The 19316-nt window shown below is 40.1% G+C and overlaps 1 protein-coding gene across 1 annotated transcript; it reads left to right on the top strand.

Moving 5' to 3' along the window:
• The first annotated feature begins 603 nt into the window (after positions 1-603).
• ASNS (asparagine synthetase (glutamine-hydrolyzing)) lies at positions 604-18153 on the top strand. The gene is made up of 12 exons (XM_074900324.1): positions 604-687; positions 1858-2140; positions 4338-4575; positions 6033-6218; positions 6520-6621; positions 8733-8860; positions 9585-9711; positions 11046-11152; positions 11505-11605; positions 13516-13597; positions 13859-14014; positions 15394-18153. The coding sequence occupies exons 2-12, from the start codon at positions 1892-1894 to the stop codon at positions 15601-15603; spliced, it is 1686 nt and encodes a 561-aa protein (XP_074756425.1). The 5' UTR covers positions 604-687; positions 1858-1891; the 3' UTR covers positions 15604-18153.
• The last annotated feature ends 1163 nt before the right edge of the window (positions 18154-19316 follow it).

Genomic DNA, 19316 nt, shown 5'->3' with positions numbered 1-19316 from the left:
TGGTGTGGAGAATTAAGGTTTATATTTAGCACTTCACACCCTAGTCTGGAGTTGAATTTCATTTACTTTAGCACTCTCTAAGGCAAAAAGGCAAAACTGTCCAATGATGGGAGTTCAGATAGGCATCAAAATCCCTTTTCACCTGTAGCATCTACTATTCAATACTGAGTCTTGCACAGCAAAATTCTAAATCCTCAGTAAATGCTTCCAAAGGTGTAAGCTTTGCAAGCGCTCTCTCTCCCAAACCAAATAGAGCAGTTTGAAGGCAGCCACGTGCAGGTGTCTGAGCTCTTTTTGCTTTACACAGCGCAAGGTATAACCCAGGGCCGATTTGCAGGGACAGGATTCCCGATGGCTGGGAGTTGCCCTCAGGAGCCGAGCGAGCCCGGCAGTGCCTGGCGGGGCGGGGCGGCCCGGCACACCCCACACCCCTTGACCTGCCAGGTGGGCTCTTGCCCTGCCGTGGGGCTCCCCGGGCCGGGGCCGCAGGGAAAGGCCGCGGGCCGGGCCGGGCCGGCTCTGCTCAGCGTGCGCGGACAGGGCCCGGCGGGCGGGGCGGCGCATGATGAAACTTCACGGCGGGTTTCAACAGCCGCAGGGGGCGGAGGAGGGGCCGACACCGGGGGGAGCCGCCTTCTTCATCTCCCGGCGTGGCGAGGACGGCGGCTTTCCCTGCGCCGGCACTGGGTAAGCCACCAGCCGCGGACGTCGCTGCTGCCGGGGTCGCGGGCTAAGCGTGGCCGCGCCGGGCGGCCTTTGGGGGCGGCGGCAGTACCCGGCCCCGGCCTTTCGCCGCTCCTACCCCCGGCGTCCCCGCCCCGCCGCCGCGCGGCCCCTCCGCGCCTTGCCCCGGCTTGTGAGCGCGGCGGCGGCCCGGGGAGCGCGGCAGCCGCCGCAGGGAGGGGCGGCCCTGTGGAGGGGGCCGGGAGCCAGCGGGCGTGCGCGGAGGGAACGTGCCCCGGCCCGGGTGCCTGCGGGCCGCTGTTAGAAGAGCGGCGGGGCCCTGGGGCGGCGCTCGGAACCCGCCGCGGCGGGTGGGAGAGCCCAGCTCCATGTGCCGGGGCCGAGCTCCACAGCGCCATCGCTCGTCCGGATGGGAGGGGTGTGTCGGGAGCGCCCGTGGCGCAGGGCCCTGCTCCCCTCGGCGCGCCGCTGGCAGCGCCGGTGTCCCGGAGCTGTGGGCTTGGGGGCTCCCTGAACCCCCTAACCCTAGCGGCGGCCTGGGGCTGAGGCTGAGGGCCCCGGCACCATCACTTGACCTGTAGGTCGCCAGCCTCAGCTCGCCTCTGCCTCTAGTTAGGGTTCAGAGAGGCGTGCTCTACCGCTCCAGGGACACAGGGGCTGCAGAAAGCGTGCGAGGGGGAGCGCGGCACCGCACCAAGGCCGCTCCCTCCGCACCTTTCTCATCTGGGCCACCCGTGGTGCTGGGCAGGTCCAAGCTAAACCTTCCCTCGTTCAGTGTGAAATCGTTGCCCCTTGTCCTGTCACTACAGGCCTTGGTAAAAAGTCTCTCTCCGTCTTTCTTACAAGCCCCCTTTATATACCGAAAGGACTGTTAACTTTCTGCTGAGATGATGCAACTTCAGCAGATCATATCCAGTGTCCAGTAATGATTTTTTTTTCTTTTTAAGCTCTATATAAAAATCATAGACAACCTAAAGGTAAACTGAAGACTAATTTCTTGCTGGCCAAAGGTTGCTTATATTCTGGGCAAAATGGGGTTTACCTCATGTTAGTAAAGTCAGCTATTCTCCTGATCAGTCCTCTTGACAGTTAAGCACTTCATAGCCTACCTTTGTTACCTGTGTTTTCTAGGTGTCAACTCTTGCTTATAATGTTCATGTCTTTATTGAACAGCTTCTCCACTTTCGGGTAGATCAACAGCCTCACAATGTGTGGTATCTGGGCCCTGTTTGGGAGTGATGAGTGCCTTTCTGTCCAGTGTTTAAGTGCCATGAAGATAGCACACAGAGGTCCTGATGCATTTCGTTTTGAGAATGTCAATGGATTCACCAACTGCTGTTTTGGCTTCCACCGCCTTGCGGTTGTTGATCAGTTATATGGTATGCAGCCTATCCGGGTGAAGAAATTCCCATATCTGTGGCTGTGTTACAATGGAGAAATCTACAATTTCAAACAGGTAGGTGTTGTATGGATCACACAGCATCTTCCTTTTTTTTTATTTCAAAACTAGTGGATATTCAGAAAGTTAAAACATGGTGGACAAGAATATAGAAAAAATTTAAAAGTTATCAGATGACTAGTATTTAAAAGGAAGTAAATTATCTCGCTGAGCTGTGAATCTGTGGTGGAATAATAACATACTTAGTCTTTAATACTGAAAAATCACTTTTTAATTGATGAGAAGAGCAATAAGTATTTGTATCTTTAGGTTTAATCAATTTAAAATAAAGATGCATTCTTCCTAACCTCTTGGGGAGGGAAATTTCAAGCCTTGTTCTCCCCTTCTCTTTGTAATGAAAGTGCTCTTAGGCTGTCTTGCTCTTCAGTTATTTTGGGTCATTCTTCAAGCTGTTGGGTACTGCATTTTTATTTCCACATATCAATGTAGATAGTCTATGTCACTTATAATGCATTAATGTATAGCATGCATGCTTCTGTATTTATGTAAAAGCAACAAGCACTAGGGAGATGTTTACAGTATGCCAGCAAAGTCCTTAGGTATCTGCAGTTGAAGGCAGATATTTTTCGGGGTTGGTGAGAGCTGCCTAAGTCTCTTGGGCACAAAACAAGACACAACTCTGTTGCTAAAGCGTCTGAATGTCCCTCATGGGTGTGATAGTGCTGCTGAACATGATCTGTGTGCCTCGGTCCCTGTGCTGAGATGTCCATGCTGTCTGTGTTACTTGTAAAGGGAGGTGATTCAGATCATCCAAATTTGGCATATAAAGCAGCTTACAGTTGTGACTTTCTGAATCATGCTGTAACTGAATGCTTAAAATGAATCATAAACCGAGCATGATAGTATCAAAAACATATGAATAATCTGAGATATCTTAGTACTTCTGACATCACATTTTTTTAAGTCGAAGTCAGGTTGCTGTCACTGATGTTAGTGACAACAGTAACGTCATTGGGAATTTGACTTAATAGGCAGATTTTTTAAATTTTTTTTTTCCCCCCAGTCTCCAAGTATCTGGTTATTAGAAAGGTGAAATGTACTGTAATAATTGCTGTGTTTTTCATTGAGTTTTTTCTGCTGTTGAAAGCAGTAAGAATTACTCTCAATCATGCTACACACACAATCCTAAGGGAACTTTAATTATGGAAAACTTGAATTGCCATCTGCAGGAATTTGATTGTTCTCACTACATTATGTACCCTCTTTAAAAAAGAGACTTTTCTTTCAGGTTTGTGGCTGAAAACTACCTAGGAAAGGATCTTTGGTGAAATAGGCATCTTGTTTAGGGCAATGAGTTAATTATTTTAATATTGACTTCATTTGATCCAAGACTTTTCTCCATAAATAACAATTAAAACCAAAGAACTTAAGTTAAAATACTAAAGCATTGGTATAGTGGGGTGTCTTGGTTTGTTAGTGCTTTATCAGAACACCCGTTTTTAAAGTTCCTTCAATATCTACAGACAGTTGGAAAGAATAGCACCACAAGAACACGAAGACTATTTAGTCTGACAACTAATATCTTCCACCCCCACTCCATCTGCACAGGCAGAATTAAAAGGTTAGTTTGAGGAATGGGGGAAGATTAAGCAGAAGGAAATTCTCTGTGTATAAAAAAAAAATACTGAGCAATTGCAGTGACTGCAGAAGTAAACCAGTTTATTTCTGAAGTATTTTGCAGAGATGTTACCAGTGTCTATGTGTTTTGGGGCGGGGGAAGCTTATGTAAATATTCTTATCTGTTAAGAAAGCTGCACTGAGTGATTTGAGACTACAATAAATGACATCTTTGTTTCTGGTCCTGTTTTGAGTTGTTTTTTTAGAGGCAGTGGCTGCCTGCTTCTCCCATTTGTCTGTGGGAGATGGGGAGGCTAGTGCTTCTGAAGACCAGGGTCGTGGGTCTGCAGTTTGACATCCTCAGGTGGAAATGTATCCCTGAAAACCTGCCATAATGTGAATTGCATAAAACTGCAGAGTCAATCTACATGTCTGATTCTGGATAATATTTTGAACCCAAAAGTATAATTTTCTCCTTTGGTGGAAATACTTATATAACTTTTGAACTTTTTTTTTTTTTAAAAAAAAGCTTTTTTACTAAATAATTACATGAAAGGTGGTGTGGGTTTTTTTCAATTAATAAGCAGCCAATGTTTGCAAATGCTTATTCATGTTTTGTTTGTTTGTTTTTTCTTAGTTGCAGAAGCAGTTTGGATTTGAATATCAAACGCTAGTGGATGGTGAGGTTATCCTTCATCTTTACAACAGAGGAGGAATAGAACAAACTGCATCCATGCTAGATGGTGTATTTGCTTTCATCCTTCTGGACACTGCAAACAGAAAAGTGTTTCTGGCAAGAGATACCTATGGAGTCAGACCACTGTTTAAGGTGCTGACTGATGATGGATTTTTAGGTGTCTGTTCTGAAGCAAAAGGTAAAATCAGTTGTGTTTAGTGCCTAAATAATCTTAGGTATTGTTGTTGGAGACAAACTTCTTTGTCAGGCTTTTCTTCTAAGTGTGAAGAGAAAGTGAACTATAAGTTCAGTAATAAATTAACTATATTTAGTAGTATAAGAACTACACGTCATTAAAACAAAAACTACCAAGAGTAAACCCATAAGGTGTTTAATTGTCCTTAATATCTGTAAAACACCGTGGTTATTTAACTTCATAATCCCATTTTGTTGTGGAACTATAGCAGTATTGAGCCCAAGATGTTTTATATTACCCCAAAGTTAAATGTAGTTGTTAGGCTAGATTTGTACTACAATAAATGATACTAGAATTTGTTTCTGGTATTCTTTGGTGAATAGTGAAATAGTGCCACAAGTGCTGCTAATCTGTAAAAGCCAAGAATTTTAAAACCATATTGAAATTTCCTGTAGCATTGGGTAATCATCTAATGATGCTTATTTTATTTGATGACGATTTTTTTTTCTCTGAGATGACACATACACTACTTTTTTTTTTTTCCTTAAGTAATTATCTTTAGTCTTGACACTTCCATAAACAAATCCAAACAGTGCCAAAAGATTTTATTGCCTAAAATGCACTTTGGCTAAAATTGATTTTACTTGTGTCTCTCCCACTTACTGTGTATCAGTTTTATTAGCAGACTCCATGCAGGTTGACTCCTCTATTTAGTACTACGTCCTAGTACCAAGCTGTACCATCCCTGCTTCTTGGGAAGGAAGAAGAGAAGTAATATTTTAGGGACTGTGTCCTATAACTGTTACGGAGAATTACTGGTCCCTCTCTAAAAGCAATTCACTGTCTTTTGTAGAGTTCCTCAGGGGGCATCCAGGTGACCAGCAGGTGCAAAACATCCTCTTTCACAAGAGGAGTGGAAATGAGGTTTGGCTACACGTCTGATTCTTGGCATTCGTTTACAGTGGTGTCAATCAGTCTGGAAATGAGTTACAATATCACTAAATGTCAATTAAGCAATCACTTCAGTGATGTAATTTTATTGCAAACCCCTTATTAGCTTGACTACACTTAATTTTAAACACCAAATCAGTTACTAATTGTAATTTCAGTTTTCATAAGCATATTACACCTTGACCTGGACATCATGTAGTCAGTTAGAAAAGTGCTCTTCATAATGCTCACAAGGATAAATTGCTACTTACCAGTGAGTAAAATTTGCTGGCTTCCTTTCTCTGCTATCTACCTCAGTTTGAGATGGCTCATATCTATGTGTGCAACCTACCAGAAGCAGAATCATGCTCTAGACAGACTAGACTCCAACTCAAGATGATACTTTTTAATACCAAATTTAGGATCTGGAGAAAATATTTGTATCTAGTTTTAGTACAGAGGCTGTTAAGTGAGGTATAACTTTCTGGGTCAAAAACTCTGACTTTTTTTTTTCCCCATTTATTCTGTAGGACTTATCAACTTAAAGCATTCAGCATCCTTATGTCCAAAAGTGGAACCGTTTCTCCCAGGTCATTATGAAGTGTTGGATTTAAAGCCCTCTGGCAAAGTTGCATCAGTGGAATTAGTAAAATTTCATAGTTATAAAGATGAACCACTCCATGTTGCATGTGATACGGTGGAAACTCTGCCTTCAGGTAGTACAGCAAAGCATTTGCTACTTCTTCTGATTAAAAAGTGAAAAAATTACGATCTTTGAGTATAAAGTTTACATTGGTTTTAAAAAGTACCATTTAAAAAAAAACCTGGAAGAACTTTTATAATGTAGGGACTTAAGAATTGGTTTTGTAGGCAGTTATGTACAAAGATGAACTTGCATGCCCTTATTAGCAAAGGAAATTCAGACAAATATCTTAGTTTCCTAACAGCATAATCCAGCAAAGTCTTGAGTAACTCTTGGTTTGGTTTGGGTTTTTTTTCCTCCTCTTTTCTGGACAGGTTTTGATCTTGAAACAGTGAAAAGCAACATCCGTATTCTGTTTGAAAATGCTGTTAGAAAACGCTTGATGGCTCACAGGAGGATCGGCTGTCTTCTGTCAGGTGAGTAGCAAGAATCACAGTGATTCTGTATCTTCTCTCTCGCCCATCCTCTACTAGTTAGAGGAAAGTATACTGCCTCTTCTGTGATGTACCTGAAGTGATTTGCATCTTAATTTGGAACGTGTTAGTTTGTGATAAAGTTTTCCAGTTTACAATTATCTTGAAAGTCTTCGTTTTTTCAATTTTACTCTGGGCTGGAATATTGGCTTGTGGGGACACTCACCATTTTTTACTAAGAGGAAAGAAATATTCTAATTGAAAAATCACCCAATATACTCTTAATTATGCTTAGGCTAGGTGTCTAAAAAGAAAATCTAATTGTTACATTGACTTTGCACAGATTGAGCATAGAAGAAAAAAGCCTTGGCATGTTTCAGATAGCAGGAGGAAGTGAAATTCATACTTGTCACCTTTTTTGCTTTAGCCTCCATCCTAGACTGCCTTTGATTTATGAAATTACAGGGAACCGTCTGGACCAAATTTATTTGCTACACTCTTTTTTTCAGATGAGGTAGTAGTTTGTGGTACAGGAAGTTATTTGCTGACTTAGCTGATCAGTGTTGTGATCTGGTGGTTCGGTGTTACAAAGGTACTTGACATGAGGCTTTGTAGCCATAGGACTGGCATTTTATTTACTGTGTTTCTGCAGCACTTTGTACTTGTGGTTAGAGTTCTGATGCGCAGTTCATGCGTTCACTGAACATCAGTAATTACACTCATTTGTCATGAACCCCATTAAATGTGCATTTGAATGAGAGAGAACTGAGTAGGAGATACTGTTGGATCATTTCATTACTGTGGCGTCATAAAAAGTAGGAGGGAGGTAAATGAAACAGGGAGATACACAGAATTGGAAGATCCCAGCCTCAGTAAAAAGCCTGTTCAAACCCCAAATTTCAGCTATCAAATTAGAAGGTAGTGAGCAGCTCCTTGGATGTGCATGCAGAATGTATTAGCAAAACTAAGCGCTCATGCTGTTATAAAACTGGAGTATCTCAGTGCTTTGCAACTTTGAGTATGCTTGGAGCATCACAGTTGAAGTGCTTTTGTTTTCAGTTGTGGATGGAGTTCTGCAACTTCACAGTGATCTTGATTCACTCAGATTTTGATTTCCCTGATTTTCGCATCCTGAGCACTCAGTTTGATTTCTGCGCTCTCCTTTTCTCAGACTCTGCATGTAAAATTAAAAAATCTCCTTCTGTAGAAACTACAAGGTAGCATACCCACAAAGGGGATCAGGGTGGGAATGGATGGTAATGCACTTGGCTGGAAAATCACATGCAAGCTGTAGGAAACAGAGAAGAGTATTCTGCCTCATGCTTGTCAGAACTGCAGGCAAGTGTGAGAGAACAAGTACTGTGTTTTGCTCAGTACTTGAGAGGGGAGCAGCAAGTAAAACTAGTCAAGACTTAGCAGAACTAGCTCATGAGAATAAGAAGGTGGAGCCTTAGAGTACATTTAGGCAGCTTGTGCATCTCTTGGTTTTTTGGTTTGGTTTTTTTTTTTTTTCCCCAAACTGTTCAAATCCTTCCACTGTCATCCTCTGAGAAAGAAGAGGGGAAAAAAGAATGTCACTAGTGAACCTTTCACTTTGAAGTGATGTTTCAAAAACTAATTCTGCTCAAAATGTGTGAAACATTTTTGAGAAATGATTGGGAGAGTGGAATCCTTACACTAAACGTTCTGTTCCTTTTTTTTTTTTATTAAGCAAACAAAAAAAAATTCACATAGCTCTGTTAGTAGTATCAAATGTGTAGGTAAGAAAAGGATAGAGAGCAATTTTGAAATGGAGCATAAATCCCATTATAGCAGAGTTGAGAAGGGGCATGTTCTGTAGTAGTACAAGTTTTTAGAATACTTTGTGTATCTTAAAGAACGATTTCCACTGATGCTTCTGATACCAAAAGTACTAACAACTGTTACTGAAGATGTTCCACTAAAGTTGCCCGATTCTCTTGTTAAGCAGAGGTAATTGTGCACTTGTACAAGTTCCTTGGATTCACATGGCTTAAAATTAAGCACACTCATAAGATTCCGTTATCTAGATTCAGTGTCCTTAAGGGGAAGGAAAAAAGTCAAACACCTAACTGAATAATTTGGTTTGTTGGCAGGGGGCTTAGATTCCAGCTTGGTTGCAGCTGTTCTTCTGAAACTCATGAAAGACATCAACATTAATTATCCATTACAAACCTTTGCAATTGGAATGGAAAACAGTCCTGACTTACTGGCTGCCAGAAAGGTACAGTTAAGTGTTGCTTTCAGTTTGTTCTGAGCTTCTGAATATTAAACAGTGTATATTAATGGTGGTAACTTCATGGTATGGTATTAATAGTAACACTGAATATTCATGTATTGCTACAGTGTAAATCAGTTTGCAGTAAATAATTTGGTACAAACGTTTGCTGCTTAGTTAAATCTTATGAAAGAGATAATTGAGCCTTACCAGTTTTCTCTTGCATTTGGAAGACTTTCATGACAGACTCCCATTGTATTGCTACTGTAAGGATGGTACTTGGGAGTTGTCTCAGTTCTGCTTTTGGGTTTTAAGGTAAATCTCCATGCTATTGTTCCTATGCCATGGTATTTGTATATATGCTAAATATTGTAAGTTAATCATCAGTTTACTGAATTAATAGCCTTGTATAACTCTTTGGCATCTGGGTACCTTTAGGTATCCAGACTGTCATGGCTTTTGAGCTGCTTTTTCACGTCAGGGCAAGTATCTGGAGTATTTGGAGCCTCTAGAGATTCCGCTATGCTTCGTCCCCTCTGGTGAATGTACCACTGCAAGTCAGAGGGGCTGCTATAGTACCATCTTTTCTTGGCCTAATGAGATATAATTCTCACTGTGGCAGAAGGGAGCTGGTGCTTTCACTCAGTGTGTGTGTGTGTATTTTAAATGCAATGTATGTTTAAGTGTTTTAATTGAAAAGCAATACATTATTGTGATCCTTTACAAACAGGTGGCAGCACATATAGGCAGTGAACATCATGAAGTAATATTTAATTCTGAAGAGGGAATTCAGGCCATAGAGGAGGTTATTTTCTCCTTGGAAACCTATGATATAACAACAATAAGAGCTTCAATTGGTAAGATTTTTTTAATAACAATCTTTGTTTTATATTGCCCAAATAACATTTTATGCAAAATCATGTTGTCATCTACTAGATCCTTTGGCTGTCACAAAACCTGGGAACTGGGACTCCCAGGTTCTGCTCCGCAGTGTTGTCTGTGATACCACACTGAGTCAAAAACAGTTACTAGTTTCAAAGTCCCCGACTGTACAAAACAGTTGTCAAGAGCTGTTTCTGAAGCTTTGGGATGAAAAAGAGAAGTTAAATGAAGAAGAAATGTAAGACCTATAGGTCTAGCTTTTTTGCTCCGATAAATGTGAGCCTTGGAGGAATGGGGAAAATTTTGCAGGTTATCTGAGGTACTGAATGTTATGATAGCAAAACAATTATGATTACCCTTTCTTTGCATAATTTTAATACTACAGTGAACTGTTTATTGTCACCTTCTAGTAGCATGTGCACTCAAGTCAGGTAGACTTCTTATAACATATGTTTGATTCTGAGAAATGAAGGAAGTCACCAGCAGCTTCTTAGAAAAGGTTGCTGACCTGATAAGAATGAAAAACTCTAATCCAATGTCACCTTCTGTGTAATGCCATCTACAACATTTAACCCAGTTAATCTTATGTCAGCCTCTTACATTGTAAAAAAGTTAGTAAGCCAAATAGGCAACAGAGTTTTGAAAACCTAGTCCCTGCGTGGCATTTTGTATGTGAAGATGGGACTTTGCAATGTAAAATATTTAAAGTGTTTCTTTAAAAAATTAAAGCCAACTTTTCATCTGTCATCTTTCTTTATGATTGCTGCTTGGTATGAGAAATAATGGGCTAGATCCTTTTCATTAGATCTCTAATACTTTTGTTATAAAAGCATATTGTTTGGAAAGATGCCATGAGGGGAAGTCATAATTCTGATTAACAAATAATTCTTAAAAAACAATTGAAAAAAGAGCGTCATCCATTTCAACCCACGGTGGCAGAGAGTGAAACAAAAAGAAGGTTTGTTCAGGACTGCTGGAATTAATCTTGGGCTTAATTTTGAACTGAGTCAGAACAACTCCTCTGTGAGTTCCCACGGGAATCCTTCAGCATTCCCAGGATCAGGCAGACACATCTTTCTGATATTTTGAGGGCTAAGTGTAAGTACACAGTCTAGATGTATTTGCACCACTTAGTGTGGCTGTTGATGGCTTTGAATAACAATGAGATGTTATTTTAACATATTGCAGTTGTCTGCTACAGAAGAAAGTAGCATAGGCAAGAAACTTCTAAAATGTTAAATTAAAACTACTAGCTATATGTAGCATCATACACATAGCTGTATTTTAATAACTATACTCTTTTTTTAAGGTATGTATCTTGTCTCCAAATATATACGGAAGAAAACGGACAGTGTGGTAATTTTTTCAGGAGAAGGATCAGATGAACTGACACAAGGATATATATATTTCCATAAGGTAGGTCTATTCCTTGTACAAAAAGCCCTTGAACTACTTGTTCTTGCCTTCAACCGAAAATCTCTGAGACTTCGAGGTGTGATGTTTGAGGGTTGTCACAGCTGTGTATTTGTTGAGACTTGCTCCTGAGGTGGCATAAAATCCAACCAATTTAATTTAATCACCTAAAAAAAAACTTTTTTAAAAAAAACCTTCAAGAATTCCTGAGATGGGGAGTGTTTTTTGTATGTAGTCTTTGCTAGTTCTGAGATCACTCAGCAATCGCTACAATTCAAACACAGGACAGCAAGTAATGGTTCCCTCGGTACATCTGTGTTATGTCTGTGTCCTACATGCGTGTGTCTGGTTACAGGCGCCATCTCCTGAAGAAGCTGCAGAAGAGAGTGAGAGGCTTCTGAAGGAGCTCTACCTGTTTGATGTACTTCGTGCAGACAGAACTACTGCAGCACACGGGTAAAACATAGTCTCTTGAATGCTGAGGACTCATGATTTAAAAGTCTAAGGAGATCTTAAAAGTTCTGTTGCTGTTGAGGAAATGACAACACTTAAATGTTGACTTGTTCCATTTGAATTACTAAGTGATGCAGAGTATTGTGATGCAGGATAATCCCATTCTTACTGTCTGGGTCTAAACTATTCCAAGATGATCATCGGTCTTCAGAGTAGTATTATGGGGTTCACTCCATATTCTGCTTGAGCTCTGTATCTTAGTATAGCTTGAGGCACTACCCACTTTGGGAGAACAGGCATTGCTAACGTTCCAGGTATGCGCAGGCACTCAGGGTCCCTGCGCTCCGAATGGGGGGGAAACATGGCATGAGGGCTAGCAGTCTACAGGGCAGGCTTCAGAGTAATCATCCATCACATTTCTGTTCTAAACACTACGAGACAAACTTGCTATTACGACGGTTACAGACAATATTTGCTCATCCACTAAAAATTTCTTTGGTAAAAGACAATGGGTTTGAGTGCTGTTTCTGAACAGTAAGGAGGAATGAAACAGTGAATCTAATTACATCTGCTTAGAGTAGCTCTTGATTCTGAAGCAAAAGACTGCTGGGGATTTGTATGCCAAGATGAAATTGAAGTTGTAGCCTGAAGGAATTTGAGCAACAGCAAGCCACACTGCAAAGTTTAATCTGGTCTTCTGTGACTGTAAGGCCAACTGTGTTGCTGACTGATGCAGGAAATATCTTTTGTCTGGGATTGTACTGGTCTTTATAGAAGCAGAAAATTAGAAATATAAATATGCAGAGTTAAGGAGGGAAGGCAAAGTTGTATTTGACTTAGGGTTTTTCTGAGGTTTAGACAAAGAGGAATCTTGAATGTGGTAATTGGCATGTGTATGAAGAATGTAAAAAACATACTGAAAAAGAAAAAGTATGTGCATTGAGTCAGCTGACTGTAATAGAGATGTTAGGATACAATCTGTGTGACTGATACTTTAAGAAATTACCAGATTGCACACTGAAGAAAATAGCATTATATTACTAAAGAAATACCTTCACTAAAAGGAGAATATTGTTGGGAGGCTGGCTACAGATGGTGCCAATTGGGTACCTATTGGAAACTTGTGTTGTATATTGATCCTGCCACAAAATTGCTTGCCCAGTTTTTTATAACTTTCTTATGTTTCTCTTTCTGATACAAAAGATGGACAGGGTGCAGGAGACCTCCATTTACCTTGTAATTTGTTCTATGCTGAAAAATTGGCCACGTATTCAAGACTGAGTGCTCTTCTTTGGAGAGTTGCCGGTTGTTGAAGAGAAGCTGGGGTCAGCTTTGTGGCACTGCTAGGAAGAAAGAACCCTTGTATTAAAATAAAACTGAATTTAAGGTGTTCAGATTTGTGGAGAAAAAGGGAAGGAATTAGAGAGGAAATGATGAAAGTTGTTTCTTGGACTTGTTTCTTTAAAATAGAAACAAATGTGGGTTTTGGACATAACAGCAGAAATTCATGCTTGGTTCTGTGACTTGGTGCTTCTCTGGGGGCAACAAGATTTTGATTTTTTTATATAATTTTTTTTTTTCCCAATGTGTTTTTGCTTACATGGAACAAAGGTTGTTGCAAATCTTGCAGGACTGTGGTCTTTATATTCATTATACTAGAAGCTGTCCAGCAGATGGCATCATAAATCATCAAAATCTTTCTTTAATCTGTGCAGAGCATATCATTAACTTCCTGAATTGATGAAGTAAATGCAGATAGCCGTGAATATGCAAGTGAATATTCTGCTTTTACTTCTAAGTAAAAGCAGAAAACCTTGTGTTTTTGTGAAAGACAGGGACAGCTTAACTCTTATGGAATTTGTTAGTAGATGACTTGTTGGATTAATTATTTTCTATTTATTTCCCCTGTTTAGTCTTGAATTGAGAGTGCCATTTTTGGATCATCGGTTTACTTCTTATTATTTATCTCTACCAGCAGAACTGCGAATCCCAAAGGTATGTAAAACTAGGCCTGGAACCAAGTGAAAGCTTACAGATTCACTGATACATGATATAAGCATGACAAAATTGCTCAATTCAATGGTTCAGTTCTCTACCCAAAGTTAAGCATGCTCTTAAATATTTTGCTGGATTGTTGGACTGCTGGGCACCCTTTTCTGACCAGACCTTCTGAAATTAAATTATATCTTAAGTGTGTAAAGCCAGGTCTTTGTACTGTAGTTCCTGAGACTCATGACACTGTTTTTCTGCAAACAGAATGGAATTGAAAAATACCTTTTAAGACAGTCCTTTGAAGATTCCAACTTGCTTCCCAAAGAAATACTCTGGAGACCCAAAGAAGCTTTCAGTGATGGTATAGCATCAGTAAAGAAATCCTGGTTTTCTATTCTTCAGGACTATATTGATCAACAGGTGCAATACCTATTTATTTATTTATTTATTTGTTTGTTTGTCTTTCACATTTGGGTGTATTAGATGTGGCTGCCAAGGGGAGGCAGCTCACATGCTTAGTTGGGTGAATAAATCTGGGTATGACAGTAAGTTGAGCTTCATGGTGGAGAAGCAAGATAAACTTTAATCAACAGTCTTCCAGCTATCTGAGTTTGTTTAAAGGCATTTGAAATCCTAGATACAAAGAAATGCTAGAGCCTGACAGAAATGACTGTGTAAGGAAATGAACATCATTTCAGTATCTAGATTGCAAATTAGGTTGTGTGTCGGCAAACACAATTTCTGGGTTACACGCAAAGCAGCTGCCTTTAGCTGAAGGCACATGCATGAACTTACTTTGCAGCTGAGTAACAGCATAATGACTTTATAATGTCCTTTCTTGTTTATGTCATTCATTTTTCCCAGCCATGCCTAGCTAAGTCCTTTTACTTTTTAAAGCCTCTTTTGCATTGCTAACCAATGAAGACTTACAGCATTTTGGCTTTGGACAAAGGATAATCATCTCTGGTGTACAGAAGTAGTTTAGTCACTGAGAGGAAGGAATAACACCCAATTTACACCAGAGCTCTCTTATACAGAAATATGTGTAGTCAAGCCTGTGGACGGGTGCTTGTCCTACTTCCAACTGCTTGTTTCCCATTTTCTTTCTCTGTATCTACAGGCAAGAAAATAGTTGGGTCAGGCAACAGTGTGGTGCTGCCTGTACTGAGCCTGTATTTGCAGATAGCAAATTTATTTAATGGCTGTGAGGAGTTGGACAGCATGTTGGCAGTGGAAGATCCTTTAGAAACTGCCTCAACTGGTGCAACTATTCACCCTCCCATTCTTAGCCAACTTAGCAACTGCAGGTGTCTTTGCCTCTGCATCTAAGATCTTTTGTCGCTAAGAGCTTGGTTATACAAGCAGAGTCAACAGCTCTCTGAGCTGGAGGAAAAAAAAATCAAACCAAAACAAAACCAAACAGGAAGCCACTTACATGGCAAAAAGACTGCTTTAAGTTGTTCCACTTGATTCACAGCTAAGAGAATGATAGGAAAGAAGTTTTTTTGAGCTTACGAACAAAGGTGATTGTAACCCCCAAAAAAATAGGCTTCACACATAATGCAGAGAGAAATTCTAACAGCACTGGAAATATAGTTATGTATTCATAAAGATCAAGGGAACCTATGCCCAAATTTCACCTGTCAGAAACCTCTGCTTCTAGAATAGACTGGGTTTTTTTTTAAATTTATGGGCATTCAGTGGTTGGTGTGTCTTTGCATGTCTTTAACTTGCAGCAAACTGATTTGTAAGTGTTAAATGTATTTGCAGCTTAACTTGAAGTTTGCTTGTGTGTATAGGTTGATGACCTTCTTCTGGAAAAAGCAGCGGAGAAATATCCTTTCAATCCTCCTAAAACAAAAGAAAGTTACTACTACCGCCAGATCTTTGAAAAGCACTACTCAGGACGAAGCAACTGGCTGCCCCACTACTGGATGCCAAGATGGGTTAAAGCTACTGATCCTTCTGCTCGTACACTGAAACATTACAAGTCGGCTACCCAAGAATAGGCTGTCAAAATAATCCCCCAAATAGAAGTGCTGCAAGCAATTTGCATGCACTTTGCTTTAAAAACAAACAAATTATGCAAACCTAAAGCTTAAATGGTCTTTAAGATGCATTTTGACAATGCTGTTGGAAATAAGAGCTTTCTGTGATTAGTGTACTATTAAAAAATTCACCCTGCTCTAACAAAACTTTGTAATTCATGGGAAAATACTTTATGGACAAGGAGCTACCTTATTTGGCAACTGTTCCTTATGTGACCTTGATTGTATTCATTTGCCTTGCAGTCATTTAATGTATTTTAATGTGAGCTCTGTTTTGAGGACTTGAATAAGGCTAAGTAATGCAAAGTGCTGCGAGCCCCCTGAGCAAAGGGGAAGCTGACCCTACCAATTCAGAGATTTGTGTTCCAGGCTGTGGGATTTGGATGGTCTGTCTATATTTTGCTATTCTGAATGTCTTTCTAAGCATTCTTGAGAACCTTGGTCTATTTTTCAAAAGGTATTTAGATATTCATAGCTATGCAGAGACGCTTCCTGGAGTTTATAATAGTGGTGGTGCTGGTTGTTACTTAATTAAATGAATGGGAATCTGATTCATTACTGTAAAGCCACCAGTTGGCTGGTTTGAATCTTGTAAATATACCAGCAGTCTAAAGATATTGTGACTGTTACCAAAGAGCAGAACAGACAAGAGAAGCCAAGTTATGTCTTTGTCTCTAATTTGAGGGCTTCAATTTTAAAATGTATTTATTAGTCTTGAAAATAGTGTTAACTGGGTAACTTGTATCAATCTGATGGAAGTTGCATGACTTCAGTATTTTAAGAAATTTTTCACTGATTGTGAGAGTTTTTCCGTCTGTATGATGAAAAGGTAGACCATGTTGTTGCTCAACTGAGTGTGACCAACTATGTGGTGAACCAACTCTGCTAACCATAGACTTAAGTCAGACAAAGCATCACTGAAGACAAGGGGATCAGACACCTTGCTTGGAAAAATGGAAGAAAAAACTTCTTCAGAAACCACAAGAACTTCTAATACCTTACTGAAAAACACATGACTTTTTTACCCAGGACAACTTTTTATTAACTACTTAGGTGTGGGGGCTGCTTTTTTAAAGGTAACTTAAAAATAAGGGTGGTCATGAAACATGGGTGTGTGCTGCAGATTGACTTGATCAGCATTATGCTCTTTATGAAGACTGGAGTTGTTTATTGTCCCTCTTGACGAGGAGACCAAAGCTTACTGTTATTTAAAAGATAAAATATAAGCAGTTCCGGTTTAAAATCTTCATAAAATGACTGATTGTCTACTTATTACTTCCCCTTTATCCTGTGTTTGATCTCTGTTCCAGAAACCTTACCAAGACCTCTAGGTGGTACTGTGAACCCCATGAATTGTCCAGCTCTGGCCAGTAGTAGCCATATTTTGACATAAAGCTGCACATACTAGTTATTTATAAATATATGATGAGCAAGGTAATATGTTCCTGCAGCCTTACTTAGCTAAAGGCCATATGCTTGTCTTTTGGGATTTCTTTGAAGCAGTAAAGCGTATTTTGACTTTGGAGAGGAATATAGATTATGTTGATTAGGTACTGATGTGTAAAGATAAGATTTACTATTCACTGTAAACTTCTCAAGGCTGAGATAAGAAAATAGCATTTGCCCAAAGTAAAAATAAGTTCAGCACAATTTGTGGTAGTTACTCAAATGCAGTTTCTGCTGCAACATTGATGGGTATTCAAGGGAAATCTGCTTTAACTTTTTAAATTCCTAATATGTTGGGTATTTCCATAGCAAGGCAAGATCCGAGGCTAGCGATCCTAATTATTTTAGCTTTTTACTCATGTGCAGAGGAAAAACAGTGTTTGCTGCCTTATTCTTGTTAAAGATAAATGCTAGGGGTCTCAGGAGTGAAAACCTGTTCATTCCTTCTCCATGTATAGACTTGAATTGTACAGCCTTTTTGGTTTCTGTGACACTGTACTTTTCTTAAGACAACAGCTACTCTGGATTATCTGCTAGCTGCAGACTTGTCTGTAGTTTGTCACAGGTCCAGTGCACAGTGCTGTTGTCTTGTCCAGTTTTACTTTTTATCTACCTTCCTGCTATGGTTGCTTTCTCACTCCATTTCTTTTGGAGGAAATTGAGCTGGACTCTTGTGATAGCTTGAATAGGTTGATTTGAGTAGCACATCATAGGTGGGGATGGGGAATTAAAATCTGTCCACCTGGGAGGGAGGAGATGGATAACTCCTTGGCTTGCAGGGCTGCTTAGGGCTGGGGGAGGATCTGTCGGGTTCTTGCGCAGTGGATAAAATACTGTGGGTTGTTGGGTTTTTTTTTTATTTGACTTTTTTGCTTTGTATTGATTAAAATTATTAAGTAATGCTTTTATTGCACTCTCTCCCTCTTTTGAGGAAGGAGAAATAAACAGTATATCTTCCAAAGAGAGCGCTGCAGTGTATGGGACCTACTAGTTCCTTAAGGTTGCTCAGTGACCCCCACACCATTTGTGTTTTTAATAAAGCTTATCTGCTATTTTTAACCTCCAGTTAATTGGCTTGTGTGGAGCTTCACTGTGTCCACATCCAAGTGTCCCTGACAGTGGCTCTAGAGAAACTCTCCAGTACAAACCAGCGTGTAAGAGCCAGGGAACACTTGACAGGGCTCTGGGGACCTTTGGTCCACTGGGCAGAGTGTTCTGTGTGGGATGGTTTGCAATGTAAAATATTTGAAACTATGTTTAAAATCAGTCAAGTGTAAAAGCAGCTTATTTTACTTAATATGAAGAGTCTCTTTGTGAAGGACCTTTGGTGTGGGAATGTCACTTGATAAACATCTACAAGGTTATGCATATTTAACAGTCTTCAGCAAGAATAAAAAAAAAAAGCTGGAAAACAAAGTTGCAGGAACCAGTGTTTGCTTTGTTGTGAAAGCTAATTCCTCAATGGCAGTTATAATTTTATTCAGATTCAGAGTTAATATTACTCAAGGTTGTTGAGTTTATCCACTCAGAACTGAGGTAAAATACGGTAGACTCTGGTTTAAAGTAAAATATAAAAAAATTGCATTGAGACTCCGGAGGCATGGACTTAGCTTTTTGTTCTGACACAGACCCAATGTCTTATTGCCATTAGATAAGAAAGAAGTTGTCTAAGGAGGATTTAATACAAGGTAAGACTGTGTTTGAGCTGGCTGTTGAACAGTCTCCTCTAGGGAGAGTGGGGCTGGAGTGTGGGAGATGCTGCTTAATTCTGTAAAGAGGTAGGCTGCAGGTTCCTCAGTGACTTTCCTAGGGATAGCCAAAGCATGTACATCAACTGCACCATGCCTGTCATGGTTCCTCATTTTGGCATTTCATGGCCTATTGTTTTTTATTTACATATGAGATATACCCACATATCTGCATAGACATTGTAGTTGACATGAAGACTGCAATGAGGAAAGCCTTAGACAGTTTTGAACGAGCCTGCCTCTAGGTGCAGGTAATGCAAAAATTTTTATTTATTTTAATTTAAACTTCATTTAATTAAAATTATTAGTAAGTTTATTTCTTTTTATTTACAAAGCTTGAGGAAAGAGAGAAGGTACTGAGGAGGACAAAGCAGAGAGGTGGTTTATGCTGCTGTAGTATCTTTCGCGGTAGTCGCTCAGGGAGGTACTAGATAAAGAGGGTTTGTGCATCCCTGCTTTCCAAGACCTGTTCGTGGTATT

The sequence above is a fragment of the Athene noctua genome, chromosome 2 (genome assembly GCF_965140245.1).
Source record: "Athene noctua chromosome 2, bAthNoc1.hap1.1, whole genome shotgun sequence".
Taxonomy (NCBI): domain Eukaryota; kingdom Metazoa; phylum Chordata; class Aves; order Strigiformes; family Strigidae; genus Athene; species Athene noctua.
This window is presented reverse-complemented; position numbering and strand designations above follow the sequence as displayed.

Bases quoted from the DNA above. Each gene is read 5' to 3' on its own strand.
- ASNS (XM_074900324.1), top strand. From the start codon at position 1,892: ATGTGTGGTATCTGGGCCCTGTTTGGGAGTGATGAGTGCCTTTCTGTC. The intron at 2,141-4,337 runs GTAGGTGTTGTA...GTTTTTTCTTAG, and splicing joins AAATCTACAATTTCAAACAG to TTGCAGAAGCAGTTTGGATT. The intron at 9,712-11,045 runs GTAAGATTTTTT...TCTTTTTTTAAG, and splicing joins AACAATAAGAGCTTCAATTG to GTATGTATCTTGTCTCCAAA.